The sequence below is a fragment of the Anser brachyrhynchus genome (assembly GCF_964034855.1).
Source record: "Anser brachyrhynchus genome assembly, chromosome: 11".
Lineage (NCBI taxonomy): Eukaryota > Metazoa > Chordata > Aves > Anseriformes > Anatidae > Anser > Anser brachyrhynchus.
In genome coordinates this window covers 4116858-4134540 of record NC_137706.1, presented here as the reverse complement: position 1 = coordinate 4134540, position 17683 = coordinate 4116858, and the positions used below count along the sequence as shown (strand labels likewise).

Here is a 17683-nt window from a genome sequence, read left to right as displayed (position 1 = left end):
CTTCCTCCCAGTCCTCTGCCAGCATCTGCTATTGAAGACTAGTTCCAATTTACAATAAACAGCTTTTCCAGACCAGAACACTTGAAATTCAGTCCTTCTTGACTGCTTTTCCCATTCAATCTCCCTATTCACCATTTCAAGGAGAAAACTGTTCTGCCAATTATTACACATCTGGAAAAAATGCATGTATAAGCTGAAATGCTCTCAGCAGAAAGTTTCAGCTTTCTGCATATGGTCACAGCAGGATTTTATGGGCCACTGACCAGGCCAAAGTCTAAGTTTTCCCATCTTTCTCCTCCCCCTCATTTCTGCCCACCCCTCACCCAACCCTCTAATTGGAAACCCATAGCAGGTGCAGGTTGCCTGCCACCTTTTCCTCTATGAGAATCCCTAGTAGTTTTTTTGATAGATATTAATCTAACATTAAAGTTTTAACTCAACAGGCTCCACGATAACTTGAAAGCATCAGCTGTAATTGCCCTGCACAATTATATACATGTTTAAAAACATCTTTACCATTGATGCTTGTCTGTTGGTTGTTACAAGGCTAGACGCTCCATAATTTGAGTTCAGGCTCCCAATTGGCCCGTTGTGGGATGGTCCCAATAAGCTATGTATGTCTCCATGGCCACCTGATAGACTTGTTGAAGGCCCCACAGCATGATTTCGTAGTACATGAATGGCATCATCGAGTCTGTCCAAGCGATCCTCCATTCGAGACTGCTGTTGGGATTGAAGAGGAACACCAACAGTCATTACTGAATAAATCTGCAAATTCATTACTCTGGAACAGTTTCTACCTTGGAGACATTAAAGATAGAAGATGAAAAGCAGTATCAAAAGACTTCAAAAGCACCTACCAGCACTACAAACAAACAGAAAAAAGAAAAGGTATCTGGAGATTTTGCTTGAGATAGCATTCATTCCACAAATAGGTGGCAGCTTTTAAAGTGAAGCTTATTATAAGGTTAATGTTACTTAGCTTCTATTACATGGCATGAACAAGAAAAAAGGAAGTACTACAAAACAAGCTGTGTAATACAGGACAAGAAAGAATGATCATAAAATCAGCTTCACCACATTGGTAACAATTAGGAGAGGCAGTGGCTTTCTGAGAAGCTGTATTACAAAAAGACTGGACAAAAGTTATTGTTTTTCTAAAACTGATCTTTAAACAGATTAGATATCTCAGAAATAAAACCAAGTTCTATATGTTACTGCAGAATAGGTCTCTGTCTTAGATTTACTTTTATTTAAAGAGACCCAAAAAAAGCAAAGCAAAACAGATTCTGACATTGCAGCTCTCTAGAAACTGAAAGAGCAGAACGCTGGAGTCAAAAGATGGGTCATATGCTGCACTAATTTACGTTTTAATGGGGAATCCGAAGGAAGCATTAATTGAAACACAAAAAGGCACCATCTAAAGTGAAATAGTACCTCACAGACATCCTTTAAGAAGGACATTGCATCTTGCAAATGCTCGTGAAGTTGCTGTTCAACTCGATTTTTCTGGCAAAGTCAAGACAGAACAGGAAGCAAAGCACAGGTTAAGATTAATTCAAAAAAGAGGTGAGGAAACAGCTGATGTGCATGTCAGCAATAAATTGTTAGTCAAGTTAATGCAACAGAAATCTGATTATATCAAGATAAGAAAAGGCTAATATTTAACACTGCAGTTGTGTTAGGATTCTAAGATGTACATATCAATTATATTTAATTGCAAAAATACTGAGAACTGATTTAGCTTAAATTTATTCTTCTTAGACAGAAAAAAAATTATCTGTGGAAACTAGAAATATTAACAGGTATTTAAAACCTCTCAGTGTTCCCTCAAAATTTTCCCCTTTTCTTCCCGATGCTGTATCAGAAATTTAAGAAATTAGTCAGTAACTTAAATCCTCCGCTGAATCTTCAAATCCATCATAGTTTACAATACTGTAGGTTATCTCCTGTTGTTTTTTTTTCTGAAAAATGTTTCACTAGTTAATAAATGAACATTCCCCAATAATAATAATAAAATACACTAATACTTTAATGACAGTGTAATGAAAACAAGCCGAAGGGATTACCATTTCAAGGAGAGTGGGGGAAGGACAAGTAAATGCGAAGGCATGAAGTCTTTATCTCTTCTGCAGACCGAACTTTAGATAAGAATTAGCTATGGATTTGTGAAAAGGTACCAGAATCTCATAACAGTGCTTTAGCACCAGCTGTCCTCAGCACAGAAGCCTCATGCCCAAGGAACAGATGGTGAAAGACACACCCTGCACGTCTTATATTGTTCAACTGAACAGGCCATTTGTTAGCAAAGAATTCATTTGTAATGCTATCCTACTGCTTCCTTTAATGATATGCAGGATTTATACAAAAACAAGCCTTCAACTCTTAAGTAAGAAGTACTATGCTGCTTTCAGCAACTCTTACCAAGGAGTGTAGAGAGTTTTCATAGTTTGGAGATGAGGGGGCTTGTCCTCCACTCCTAGACCACTGACTGGCACCTGTCAAAATCGTCTAGGTTAAGTCACAGATTTATGCAGCATAAGCAGGAAACAGATGCTATATTTCTTAACATAATTAAAACCAACATATTCTGCATAAAGGTAAGCCAACATATGGGTTTACAGAGGAGGACAAATTCCTTCATTCTGCCTTATTAAGGGATAATTTTTTTTTAATATCCTGGCATCTGTAGGCTTAGACACATTATTGATGACAAAGCAGTGACATCTTCAAACTACTTCAACGTTAAAAAAAACATGGAGTAAACAAATACACATAGTACTTTCAATACCTGTCTTTTGCAAATCTCACCACAAGAAGACTGCTAATTTCTTTTTTCTTCAGATTATGTTCAGTATACGTAAGTATATCTTTAACAGCATTACAATTTACATTAAAAATATGTAAAGAAATCAAATGGACACTGAATCAAGAATAACTGGAAAAACATTTTCATGTGACAATCCTCTATGAAAGAAGAAACCTTAAAACTACATCTAAAAGCTTCTCTATCTTGTTTACTTTTCTTTTGTATGATTTCTACTTATCCATTTAGAAAAATAAATTTTAGATCATAATGCATTCCAAGGTTAAAAGACTAAAAGTACACACAAGTTATTTCCATTCCTTATTTCAGATATACTCAAGGCAAATTGGAACAGATTTCATTTCAGTTTAAGAATCATCGTGCAACAAAGCCATAATTATATACGTTACCTATACACTGCAATTTCAAATACATATCAGTTCTAATCTGAAAAAACTTATCATGTAAAATTTAGAAATAATTACATGTGAAACACAATAACTAATAAAGCAGTACTTTTAAACAAAGCCTGAAGTAGTACAACATGTATTTTTCTCACCAACTAATAATGCATCTTTTATAAGGATACTACATGAAATTCTATGTCCATTAGAGACAGCTTCCTTTCAGCCATACAAATGTAATAATAAAGCAATTACATTAATAAATTATGGACATACAATCCAAAGCAGCTCATTAAAGGAAGAGCCTGTGGGCTTGCTCTTTCAATAACAGCCAGAGCTCTATGTCTGGAAAACTGGGAGAAGGTTTAATAACATTACAGTTCCTTTGTTCAGAGAGCTGCAAGTAGTTACCTTTTAAAGAAAGCGGTTTACTTATGAAAAGGAATAAAGCTTGCATAGCCATTAAAATACTCAAATATTTCTTTTCCAATTAAAAAATAAAAATAAAACTTCCCCAGTTTGATATAAGACCAAAGCTGCCATAACTGCGCTTAAATTCTCTTAAAATGCAACTACGTCAATGAGTAAGGTTATAATTACAAATTTTCACTTCCCACAGCTACTCAGGGTCTGGATGTACAGTCTCCCTCTGCATTATTGTCACTCCTGAACTTGGAAATATTGCCTGGAGTCCAGCTTATTTTTGCAAAGTAGTAATGAAATAGCTTAAGAATACATTAGCTCACTGCAATGTTTGACAACAGTAAGCCTGTGCACCTAGTTTGATGGTGATTTTTTTTTTAATGGAAAACGGTATGATTTCCTTAAGGAAAGCACAGAAGAAAACTGAGTGGGACTTATCACAACGAAAACAGAAATCCAAACCAAACCCCAAACTTCTCTCAAACGAACAACCCAATGGCAACCTGCAGTTTCTCATCACACCTCTAGTAACGCTAGTGCTCTTTGCAAGCAGTGGCAGATTCTGTTTCCATGTCTGTGCAGGTTGCCAGATGGCACTGATTTCCTGCTTTCCTCATTCCACTCCCCCTCACAGAAGTTTGTGCATGAAATCCACCAATTATGTTAAAAAGCATCCTGGCACCACAAGCCCTGCAATTAACAACTGCAGCTTTTAGCGCAGCACCAACATAGCAGCATGAAAAAAAACAAATAAGCCGGGCAAGTGCTAGGATTTACAGGGGTCACCGATAGTAATCACTGTAGTATTGTTCAACCCCTCAGAATCCGCCCAGCCCTAATCCCCTTGCTCCCCTTTCAAACAAACACGCAGCAGAGGCGGCAAGGGGCTGCTTCTGCATCCTCCAAACTGCCTGAACCCTTCTGAATACCTCTGATCCTGGGAGAAGGATTCTTAGAATACCACGGCTCCCGCCATCCCAATTTGTATATAAACTTCACATACACATCATTGAAAACTACACGATCGTTAAAACTACGCAAGAAGTTAAGCTCTAAGCGTGCTTATGTAAAATTAGAAATTAAATGAGGGTACTTGGGGCTTTTCATCCTGTTGTCTTCAAGGCTTTTACTTCAATTAATAAATTAAATAAAATAAATTAATAAAAAAATTGTTAGTCCTGATACATGCTAAGAAAAAGTCCATAACAAAACTGCCAAATACTACAACATCAACTTATGTACTTAAATGTCTCACAAAGTTACTATCTCCCTATTGTAATTTACAATTGAGAAATAAATGAAGTATGACTTAGTCAAAGCGAAAATACTAACACTGCCAGGTAGACAAAGAACTAACTGTAAAATCAGGAAAATCACCACGAAGAACAAAATGCTCCAAAATATATTATTTTAGTATACATAGGACATTTGTTTTATCTGCAACAATTTTTTGGGTCAGGACAGAAAATGGCTACCAGGAGTATAAATAACAATAAATACAGTAGTAATTACTTTACATCGTGCTTCACTGTGTTTTTAGCGACTCATTTGGGAATAAAGATAAAAGTCCAGATTCATAAATGAAGGTAATTAACTACTGGAGCAATTTACCAAAGGCTTGATAAATTCTGTGTCACTGAAATTAAAGGGGGGAGAGAGGAGGGGAGTGTGTGTAATTGTAAAGCAGATGCGAAGTTTGTGGCTGAGAAGGATTTCTGTATTATTTGCTTTTATAAACTACTGTCTTAGCCACCAGAATCCAGAGTAAAGAATGCAAATCAATGTGCAAATTGTGGAGTTTCATGTTTGATAAAGGTTCCAACAAAGGCATCAACAGACAAAGGGAAACCCCATGTTTTAGAGACCTCAAAACCTGAGGTCTAAATTCTAAAAACATAATTTAGTTAGCTCTTTCATGCTCAAATTTATGTGTGGTATCTAGTCAGGGAACTTAAACTGGGAGCTTCAATTTGCAAATACTTTGAGATGTTGGAACTTTTCTTCCAGCCACAGAGCCATTTACAACATTTGCTTTCATGCTAGCAAGAAAAGAATAGTTTTTTTCTGGTCTGACCTGCCTTTTCAGCACAATAAGGATACACAAGACATTTTTGCCAACAGTAATCACTAAATCAAAAACCCCATTAATCCCATCATTACTCAATTTAACATGGATTTTCCAGTTACAGGAAAAATGCCAAAAGCAGCTGTTCAGGTATGCCATGTCAGATATTCACTAATCCATTAAGTCCACAGAAAACCAGAACAGTCCTCATTAAACACTGGTGAAATACAAATGATGCAAGTTTTGAGTGATGTTATATACACAGATATGCATATTCATATATGTATGCGTATGACTGTACTTTGCATGCAATAACTTTACTGATTTATTCACCTAGATTACGTAAGTTTTCAGCTACACTCATTGTGTACATCTTTCACTACAAGTTAATTTTATTAAAAAGAAAACAAAAAACAACTCCTGGAAAACAGTGACCAACAGACAGGAATCCGTAGGAATATGCTAAACAACAGAGAATGGGAAATGTTTTATAAACTTTAAATTGAACTATAGGAAAGAACAGGGTTAAAGTTACATCATCTTGCTTGTAATTCTAGTTCTTTGTTAAACAACAAATTTAAGTCAATGGAGCTTTCACAGTCCTCTCTGTATGGAGAACAGCTGTTCAACTTTTACTAGACAGCTGAGGCCACAGTGTCTGTGAAAGCTGCACAACCCACTAATAGCTGCAGGCAGCTGCCTACAGTTCATCTCCACGCTGGAATGCTTCTTTCCACATTCACACCAGTAACACACAAAGCACAGGTGACAGAGGTGGCTGCAATACAGCACATTTATTTTGAAAAATGCCAGAAATTCTCCTGTGGAATGAAAGCATTCGTGAAAGATATGAATGAAAAGCTATCCTGTGTAAAAAATGGATGTTCTCACAGACTACTCTATTTTTCAGAGAGGGAACAAACACCTGCTGTGTTTCTCAGTGCAAGTTGCCACAGTTTTTACATATAGTTTCAAAAACAGCAACATAAACAACAAATAACTCACTGCTTTCTCTCCAATGGTACATATCTGTCCAGATATTATCATAGCTATGATAGTATATGGTTACTCAATATTTTCAAAGGTTGTTTTAGTTGAGCTAATTTTCAAAGCCAGTTGCCAGGATCTAAGTGAATGCCCATAACAAAATATTTACAAATTTAGATCCAGTGCAACGGAAAAATAAACAAAATATAGAAGTAATTACTCAAGGAAGCTACTGCTGATTTCATGGTGATTCCAAGGAGGCTGTGTTCAAAAAACAAACAAGTTATTGACAAATAGTTAGTCTCTACCTGTAAGAGGTGATGGTGATCCAACTGGTGTTGATGGATTTGATGGAAAACTACTGCTGGTATGATCAGGAGAATAAATCTAAGAACAGACAAGATGGTTTTATATCAGTACATGTCAGAATACACAGTAAAAGAGCTGTGCTTTACTATGTTCTGAAAACATCTAGAGAACTTTAAGGTAGTTGTCAAAATAATCATAGCCCGCATTTGATAATGACACAAAATCGAACTTCCTCATACTTTACCAATAGCACAAACTACAGCTTTTTAATCACAGAAGGGGAATTACAAATGAGTTACCAGTACGCAGATAATTACAACAAACAGACCTTCACAAAATGAGGAAAAACAACTTCCCAGTCTTAAGAGAGAAATTTTATCAGTCACATTCATCTAAAAATTAAAATTAAAAATTAATTCTTCAGAAGAGAAAACGGGGGGAAAGCATTCAGCTTTCATTACTACTGGTGCCTCTCAAATAAAAAGCACCAGAAACGTTGTTGCTGTTTCTACATATTGCAGCGCATACAGTTTTTCTCTCTGATTTCTGTATCAATTGCTCCCTTAAGATAATAAACCTCCAATTGCAACAATTTATTCCTTGTTATTAACGTCATAAAAAGTCCTGATAAAAAATACAAGACACAACATTCAAAGCTTTAATCTGAAAATTTCAAAAGTCTCCAGAAAATCATTTTGCAAAGGGAATTAAATAGGTTTAGAAGCTAGCTATGGACTTCAGAACACGTTTCTTATGGGTCACCAGTTCAAACCTGTTTTACTTGAGCAGAGACCGGAATTTGTTAGTCATCAGATGGCAGTTAAAAAAAAAAAATCTTCACTGGCAGTGTGGCTGATGTCTCTTCACACAGACAATATGACAGTTCAACATTTAGCTGACAATAAACTGGGACTTGGTTAAGTTGCATATTGTATTTTGTGAAGTGACAACCAAGATGCAAAAAACCACCTGCTTCGTCCTGGCCTATCACAGATTAGAAAAGACCATCGCCTCCTTAATAAAACACCTCATCCCTTTCGTACATGCTACAGAAATCATACTTAGGAGAACAAACTACATCACTATAAAAGAAACCCCGGTCAGGCACTCAGTGCCAGTCTGAGAACTGTCAAGTTCCACAGACAGATAAAAAGATAAGGAAAAAATAAAATTCTGTCAGAATAACAAAGGAGCTCACGCTTTGTTTGGAACTGATTGTTTTCCAGCACTTCACCTGCCCATTTTGTTTCACTGTATTTTATAATCATCAGCAGCAGCCACAGTAGAAGAAGCCACCAATAAAACACGAAGTCAGAATTCATCCCGCAAGCAGTCCCTGGCTGCCGTACTGTTAAATGACCAATGATGAACAACCCTGACACCTTCTGCCAGGCTTAAACGGTAACATGACTCATTTTACTGCAACAAATGAGACTCCTCCTCCCATCAGTCATGGTCCATTCCAATCAGCAGGGTGCCAATATGCCAGGGTCTAATGAAAAGGCGCTTAGACAAAAGCCACACAATTGAGAGCCTGCAGAGCCAAACCTCAGAGCTGTTAGTCCAATTTTTTAAACACTACAGTGTACATTTCAGTTAGGCTTTGTTATGCTAATGTTATTGAGTCTAAAGCAACAAAGAAACTTAATTCATGAATTACTTTTAGAAGTCAACTTCCCTACATTTTCTTTTCTTTTGTTAGGGGACCAGTGGCTATTTAACTACCCGATGGTACAAAGGCCTTTACCCTGGTTCTAAGGTAGGAATCAAAACATAAGTTATCACAAAGAGCTCTGATATCATCAACAAAGTTAAACAGTCCTCCTGTTTGATCTCCTCTAAATTAAAGACCAAGTGTTTTGATTTGGCATTAGGCAATGAAATAAACCAGATGTTTCTCCTGCCATATAACCCTCCATGGGCACAATCTTAAAGGGTTATTGTCTGGCAAATGTTCAGGGAAACACATTAGAAATGGCACGAATACCCAGATTTTCCTTTCTTTCTATCTACACTAGTTCATTATCCAAACTAATGCATAATCCACAGGGCTTTGGGAACTTTGTGTAAATACTTTCATGTACAATTCTCTTTCTTGCCTACTCTGAGATTAAGACCACAATTATCCAGGCTTAAACCTAAAATAAAAGAACCTTTGCAAATGTATTATCTGGCCTTACATGTTTAATCACATACTATTCTGCATGGTCTTTAATACCTAAACTGAAGAACAAATGTCGTATCCTCTGATGTTTCGCACATGAAAGGCCTATTGTAAGATGTGCACCAACAGAATTTTAGAACTAGAAATTCCTCTCAGCAGTTGCAGCGGTAGCGTTCAGAATCCTAGCAGAAAGCCGTACTGTGCCTTCTCCAATAGAAGTCCAGACAGCTGCAGTATTTAACTGAAACTTTGTCCAACCAGACAAGTACCGGGGCTTACTACCCACCAGACTGATGCGGGCTAAGTTGTTGGGCAGGGGCAGAGGAGCTCCCTCCTCCCCGCAGCAGGGCCGGGCGAGCTGCCCTCCCTCCTGAAGGAGCTCAGGAAGCGTGCTGGGGGCGTGCGTGTTGGGGCGCGGGGGGAGCAGATGGATGAGGCGAGGGATTTGAAGTGTGCAGACTATGGCATGCACTGATAGAGCAGATGGAATGCATCACCATCAGCTCCGACAGAAATGATTTATGGAATGACCTGGCTGCTCCTGCCAAGCAGCAACACGGGATGACAGAAACAAGTTTCTATGACAACCAAAGCCCACCCACCAGTTAGATTAAACATTTCTGCCCTGACTTCCACTCCCAATACATTTAGAATTCTTCTCAAAACACCATCCTAGATTTCTCAAGCTAGGGACTTGGGCAAAGATACCTGGGGATCTTTCAAATAGGAAAACAATAAAAAGACAAGAAAAAATGTTAAAAAAAGGAGAGCAATGGAAAGCATCACAAAGTCCCACAGGTCTTGCTGGCCGACATGTCAAATTTAAAACAAATTTTGGTCGGGCTGCAGAACAACAGACATCCTAAAACATCTGTAGAGTAATGGACAGCCTAAAGTGTGTAAGCATCGCATTTCCAGGAGCCAAAATGATCCCAGTTCTTTTCTGACAGGTCTCAAACAGACAAAAAGGAGTGTTAATTGCCCTCTGTGCTTGCGTGTTGTTGTACACTTGCTGAAGCCCCAAAAGCAACAGAGACAACCTTTTTCTCCTCGAAGCCAGCAGGTCACAGTTCTCCTACCCAATATGGACATTACAGCCATTATCAGATCTGGTGATCATTTAACATTTGACCCTTTGAGGGATGCAGAGTAATAGGATCTTTACGACTATGCACATTTCCATTTGCTGGTATGAGGTAAGAGAAGCAGAATGCAACCCAGGAACGGTCTTTTGGGGCTGCATAGTAGTCACTTATTTCTTTTGAATCAGTCTATTTGCTAAGCACAAGTAGTACAAAGCGCTTCCCCAGTCACCGCTTGTAAGTCTGAAAATTCTCATATAATGAGAATTAAGTCAGATACTGAGTACAAGACCTATTTTCAAAACAATCTGTATCAATTAATTACCGTTTCAAAGAAATTATTTCTTCATTTAATTGTATTAACACAGAAATAATCACTGTAAACATGCGTATGTAAACATAGCATTACATTGTTAGCAGACTGGAGACACTTGCAATGTTTTACATGACTCCAGCAGGGGTTAAAATTCAAACTTTATGCACATATAGCATTTTAAAGCCTGTTCCATAAGTTATAGTTATACAAGACAGCATTCAAAACCTCTCAGGTTTATAAGGCCACTGAGAATGTATTTTGAACCTTGAGGCAAGATGTGCTGTAAGAGTAACGTTAGAAATATATGACTAACTAGAACTCTATAGAAAATAAAATTGAAATCTAAACTTTTTTATGATTATCTTTTACTTCGTATAAACAACTTTCTTTTTTCAGAAGACCAAAAAATCTAGGACATATGCTGTTTGAAAATAAGTCAAAACTTGTCTTCTACAAATAAAAGCATCGTTTTTCACTTGCATCCTTGTGGATGATTATCTCGTATATAGCATAGAACATTATCTTCATACATGACCCCCCCCCAATTTGATAATACAAAATGAACACAAATAATGGAAGCTATGATAAAAACACATCATTTAAGATCTGAATATTTAACTTTTACTCACAGATGCCAATGCCTTTCCAAGCGCATCACCTGTCTGTGAGCTTCCAGCACCATTTCCTCTGTTTCCTGTAACATGGAAAGCAAACCAACACTTATTTTTCAAGCTGAACATCTATTTCCTTCTTATTTTTATTCATCACATACAGTTGAGCAACCACTCTTTAAATGGAGATTCTGACGAAGTCAGTGTGAATAGAATCAGTTCTCATTGTACTTAAAAATTTCATTAAAACAATTAAATATATATGCTCTCCTCTTTAAAGTCAAACACAGTATCACCATAATAACTTTAGGACCAACAAGTATACGTAGTTAGAAAAAAGACCAAAATTGCTGTCTAAGATCACAGACTGATTTCTTTTCACATTTCATTGAAAATAGAAATACTAATTATATCATTGTAGCTTATTCCTAAACTGCTATCACTGAAGTGCTGCACATTTCATTAACTCTAGAAGCTGAATGCATTGAATAGCTCCTTGCACATCTCCTTGTTCCCCTGTTCTAGTTCCCTATATTATACTCTCATGTTTATTTTAGAAAATCCCTGAAAAGATCTTAACCGCCAAGCTTCTGCCACTCCTGTCATTAGTTGCACGTCAGCAGCTTGATGTGCCCTTTTGCTCCAAACACCAAAACAAGAGAATGTCTGAAGACCTAACCGTTATAAACATAGGAAGGACCTCAATCCTCTGAAATCTCATTTACTGTATAAGATAGACCCTTTAAAGTGAATCTCCTTTCTGCAATAATCAACTTCTAATGTCAAAAAAATTGTATTTGATGTGAATGTGAACCATTCAAACCAGAAATCCAAATCATCCAACACTTGCCATTTAAAACATCTTCCCAAATCCAAGCCAATACAGTCACTCTAACTAAATTCTGCTTAGTTTAAATGAAGCCTAGTGCAAATCCCATCAAACTGAAAAAGGTCACCTACAACCATTTAATTTCTACATCTGTATCTAAATAGATGTAGTGCATCATCACATCTACAATCTTCAGGGGAAAAAAAGAGAAAAGAAAAAAAGGCACACTGTGAATAGAGGAAGCATATTTCATTTCTGCTAACTCTTCCCAAGCTGATCAAAAGGATGAGGAAGGAAAGAGATCAAAACATGTCATATTTAAGTAAGTACAAGGAACAGATCATCCTACTATATTTCGTGCTTTCTAGGCAAGCACAGAAGAGGTTAAACCAGCCACCATACTGGCTACTCAGTAATCTCCAAATCAGTTAAGGGAGGAATTTATGATACAGTTTATAAAGCTCCCTGAAGCCCAAAGAAACAGTCTTCCTGCCTTTTTCCAGCACACTACATTGGGGAAATGGCAGCTCTGAAAACTGTAACACCAGTACTACTTATATGAACATAATTTATTAACTTTGTGCATGTTGCAGTCCTAAATTTCATTTTCTTGTAAATTAAAAAAAAAAAGCAGGAAGAACAATGCAGGAAGAATTTTTTACCCAGAATATTATCTGATCCGTTGACAGGTGGAGTGTGTGAGGCAGCTACATAAGGTGAACTGCTGGTACTGCCACGATGGAAGCTAGACATTGGAGGAAGACTGGCATTTATATCTGTAGGTGAGACTGAATGCGGGGGATAGCTCTAGAGAAAAGAGAAACAGACATAAGACATAAAGTTGTCTTCACATAAATGTTGATATTGTAAGATATTAAATACATAACAGCCAGCTCTTTATTAAAGAAAGGGACTTACCCATCCTCTGAACAGACCACTATACAGACACAACTTTTACTTATACAATAAACATAAATAAAAGAACGTTATTCTGGCATAGTAAGTCAGAATAATGACTTTTCTTTCTGACAACCAAGTTTTTAACTGATATACATGAGGAGCAAACAAAAAACAAATTCCTGTAAATGAGATCTCCATATACAAGCACAACTACATTAACCCACGCTGCATAACTTACCAAACGGTCATGTGTGTGCAGGCTGCCATAACTGCTGGACTGGGACATGTGGGATGAGGAGCCTCCCAGCATTCCACCATAGCCAGGCTGGCTCATGCCATTGGATGAACTCCAGAGGTCAGAAGAGTTGTGGGTCCCATCTTTTTTTTTTTTTTTTTTAAAATACATACACACATTTAATAACAAAGAAAAAAAGAATACATTTCATGAAGAGTGGTATTGAATTCTACTTTCTTTTACAAAATTATTTTAAAAGAATACATGGTTCAGCTACTCAGACGAACATCAGCAGGAAAATGGTGGCTAGTTTATACTGTCTCCTATTTTTCTATCACCACACTGTTGCTATATTTATAAAAAACAAAACAAAAAACCAGCAGAGGCTTTATAGCTGAAATGCAATCCAACCACAGCTGAGAAAATACCAAGTACTTCTGCTAATTACATAGACCTTCAGTAGGGCCAGATTTATATCAAGAGTGTTGATAAAAATTCCAGACTAGAAGAAATAATAAAAAGGGGGTGGAAGGGAGAGAAGTTTGGCTAAGCAGAGCTCATCATAAACATACAGTGCAAAACAGCTATTAATCTAAAACAAGTAATTTATAGTCTAAAATACCTTAGTACCATAAAAATATGAAAACATTCCATAATAGCAGATTTAAGCAACTGAAATTACTACATTACGTAAGCCTTTAACCGAGGCATATCAATGCAGCTTTCCTTCTGCAGTACAAACTGAAGTGCTCTGTAAATTCCTGCACTTAGAGGCCATGCTTTCAATATGCTCCAAAACCCCAACAGACTACAGCATGAGCTACTTGTATGACGTGAGGCCAAGGAAATGAATTCTGCTCTCATTTTGTTCAATTCAATCCCCGCCCTCCCCCCCCCCCCTTTTTTTTGCATGCTGGATACACAAGCATTTGAGCAGTTGGACTGTTAGCTGATATTCTACAGTCAAATTCCGGAACAGTCAAGAAGCCCTCACCTCATTTTTCTCTATCACTCCAGTGTGCTGCTCTGAAGCCCCTACAAATCAAAGGATGGGGGATTCTGTCCATCTGGCCTGGTGTATAATCCCCTTAAATTTCAGTCAGCAATTAATGTCATGAGAAAAACTTTAAATCAACAGACAGCTCCCTTCATCTAACTGTTTTAGAAGTATATAAAACTTAGCTGTAAGATCTAGAACAGTGTATCACCTTTAAGTTTCCCCACTCATTCTGTGTAACAGTGGCTAACTTCAAATTTCTGCCTAAAGGACAAGTTATACCTTACCCATATACTTAAATCTTTTTACTTACCTTGCATAAAGAAAGTGCTAGCAAACATACTGCTTGGTGGCTTAGGAGACGGGTAACTTGGAGATTCTCTGTTGAAATCATCAGAACTCGGGGATGGTGCATACACCTAAATATTGGAAAGCAATAAAAGCACTTCAGTAATATTTGGGTGTCATGCATTAAGAAACCCAGAACAGCATACACACGCAGAAAACTAAATAAAAAAAAGAACAGTGTAGCAAGCTGCAGCATTTGTTGCCCTTGTTTTATTTGCTTTTTAGCAAGTTGCCACAGTACAGTGGAACTACAGTAGAATGATCCCAACAACACGCTTTCTGGTGTGCCAACTCAGCCAGGTGGCCTGATAAAAGCTTGAATGCTGATTTTGCTTTCTAAGTGCATGACTCGCACAGACTTGTTGCTCAAGATTAAAAAAAAAAAAAAGCACCAAGATAAAACAACTGGGCCCCAAACAAATTTACTTTAAAACTACTCAATGCCTGTTTGAATATTTAACTAGTTGGCATCCCAACAATCAGAAAGAAAAAGAACATCCAGTGACAAATGGAAGGACTTTTAACGCAACTGTTTTACCAACCATTCAAAACCTTGCACCCCTTTGTAAAGTCATCAAAAATAAACGTAAGGCAAGACTTGCAGAATAATCTTCAAACTGCAACACCGAGCTAGTTCTTCCTTCACACTGGCCTAGCATTAAAGAAAGCCAGCGTCATTCTTTTTTCAGTGTAACACACTGGAATGACTGATCTCGACCTCCAAACAATTTTCTTAACAAATCAAAAATTTTAAGAAGCCAAATAAGCATAATGGTTAGAAGTTTCCACTTTAGGGACTCTAAATATATGTATGTGTGCACGCGCGTGTAAAACATATTCAGGACTAAGTAATTCTAATCAACAAAGCCGGCATTCAGTCTCAAGGACTCTACCCACAATCGTGTTTTTTCTAAGCAACGCTACTTCTCCGTAACAGTAATGTGGTCAATATACCAAATACTGCAATATGACTAGCATAAGCTGAAAAGATTTATTCAAAAAGGGCAAATTAATAAACCTGATAGCAAAGAACATCCAAGTGCAACATGGAACCCCAATCATTTTTTGCTACAAAGTAAAAAATGCAGGACTTCTATTTGTAAATCATTCACCTTACTTGTAAACACAATGCTTTAGATAATATAAACACATATTATTAAAAATAATTTTAAAACTTCAAAACCCAGATAGCGCGCTGTGCCCTAAAACTCAGCAGTGCACATTTTTATCCATTCCTATGCAAATACAGGCCTACGTATGCATCTACAACATTCACCTCTCTCCTTTCTTTGTGGTACACGGTGTTTACCAAGCAAGAGAAGGGATAGGAAAAACAAGCCAGCCAACAAAAAAGCTAAGTCTGCTAAAAGAGAACTATTGTTCTCTGGAAGGGTGAATGTTCTGATACGGATATTTAGAAAGTGAAGTGGGTAAGTCCCTGCCTTCATTTGCATACCAATACCCCTCCTCCCTACTCCCAAATGCTTTCCTAGCCTGCTGTTGTCAGACCAAATGGTTGGGCATGTGCCTGCAGACAGCGCTCCTTTATATTAGGGGGCTGCTTTACCACTCTCGTTTTACATCAACAGAATTTCAATAAAACCCATCAAGCTGCAGTGGCATCAGCGCAAGGGCACAGAGAACTAAGCTAGGGCACGTTTGCCGATACAAACCATGCAGTGAAACCAGCAGGTAACAAGAGACCTGATAAAAAGGAGTCAAGTGCAAAACTTGGGACTTTGAGCTGCATGTTTGTTTTTAAATTTGAATTTTGAATCAAAATAGAGGGAAAAAAAGCTATTTTAGGAAAGAAAGCCTTTCCGAGGAGCTTTTGTTCAATATTTTACTTGCAAATTTTAGATTTCTCGAATAAGTGTAAAATAGAGATGCTCATCAAATCTGAGTGACAGAATGACAATACGTTATAAGCAACGTTAGCAGTACATATGTATTTACTATATATGATGAATGCATGTATATTCCCTGCCTCTGACATATTTTAACAGAAATGTCACTCTGTCAAATTGTAAATACTCGCAGGCGTACGACTGCAAACATATTAGGCAAAATTGGGCTTAATTTACAAGTTCTGCTGTGCAGAATAACGCAGCATATGCTATAGCTGATGGAGAATCTATCACTGTCACAGGACAGCAGTGGAAACAAAGCTTTATGACATTTAGCACTGACAAGAAGATGTACACTGATAAATGTGAAATAATCTACAATTACGAATTATACTTTTAAACCATGGTATCAATGAGATTTGTAAACGTAAGCTTCAGACTGCAATTTTAATGTTTTACATTAATTTGATTTCCAAAAACTGATCAAACACCACCTCAAAAGGCAAATTGAGCTGAAAACCTTGTACAAACGTATCATTTACAGATATGTATGTACAAGCCATTAACATAACAAAAATGTTATGAATTGTGTCAAAGTAAGAGAAGCCCTTTCAAATAGCTACATGAAAGTCCTCGCACAGACACACAACTTTTATAGAGTTTCTGCTTGTTTTGGTATCTTAGCTATAGATTGCAAAAACATAGCTGCTATGTTATGAAGCTGCACTTGTGCCAGTCTAGATCTTTCAGATCAAAGAGCTCTTGCGGCAAAACACAACTGATGTGGTCTCAAAGACTTCATTAACTCCAGATGTGGGGAAATAGCCAGCCAATTCCACAAAAGGAGCAAGTCTCTTTTAGTTACAATCAGAACTACCCACAAATTAAAACCAGGCCTCTGATGTCATCTGATCACCTGCAGATGAGCACCAGGTTTTTTTCTGGTTAATGACCTAATCATAATTTTTTATGTTGTGTTACTACAAACAAAATTTAAAAGCAAAGGAGAGGATTTACTAAGATTAACCTGAAGTCCATCAGATGCAAAATAACTTTTTTTTTTAAAAACCCAAAAAGTTGATGGTATGCCATCCTAATGCCATCCTAAATGCCATCCTAAGTTGGGAAGCGATGTATTAGGTTGACCAGCTCGCTGGCTCCCAAAGCCCCACTTGCATTAGGACCAGTCCAGCAGAACACAGCCTGCCGGAGGCCTGGCGAGCTGCTCTGCAGCGAGGCAGCCTGTGCCCTACTTAAAGGGCTTCTCTTCTGCGACAGCTGAGTAAGGCAGTTATAAATATGACGTGGCTGCTCAAGACAGCCTCTTCTAGCTATTAAACTGATAACAGTGACATCCAGG

The 17683-nt window shown here is 37.5% G+C and overlaps 1 protein-coding gene across 20 annotated transcripts in view; it reads right to left on the bottom strand.

The window, feature by feature from the left end:
- TCF12 (transcription factor 12) overlaps positions 1–17683 on the bottom strand; it is a 164076-nt gene that overhangs the window by 16140 nt on the left and 130253 nt on the right. For 12 of the 20 annotated variants that reach the window (XM_080551795.1, XM_080551780.1, XM_080551778.1 and 9 more), the window contains 8 exons: positions 14442–14547; positions 13135–13274; positions 12659–12803; positions 11186–11250; positions 6994–7072; positions 2425–2498; positions 1438–1509; positions 517–723 (listed from right to left, as the gene is read on the bottom strand). In XM_080551795.1, coding sequence (XP_080407921.1) covers positions 517–723; positions 1438–1509; positions 2425–2498; positions 6994–7072; positions 11186–11250; positions 12659–12803; positions 13135–13274; positions 14442–14547 — 888 coding nt within the window. The remainder of the gene's footprint in view (positions 1–516; positions 724–1437; positions 1510–2424; positions 2499–6993; positions 7073–11185; positions 11251–12658; positions 12804–13134; positions 13275–14441; positions 14548–17683) is intronic. The other 8 variants (XM_080551792.1, XM_080551789.1, XM_080551796.1 and 5 more) reach the window with 2 other exon arrangements.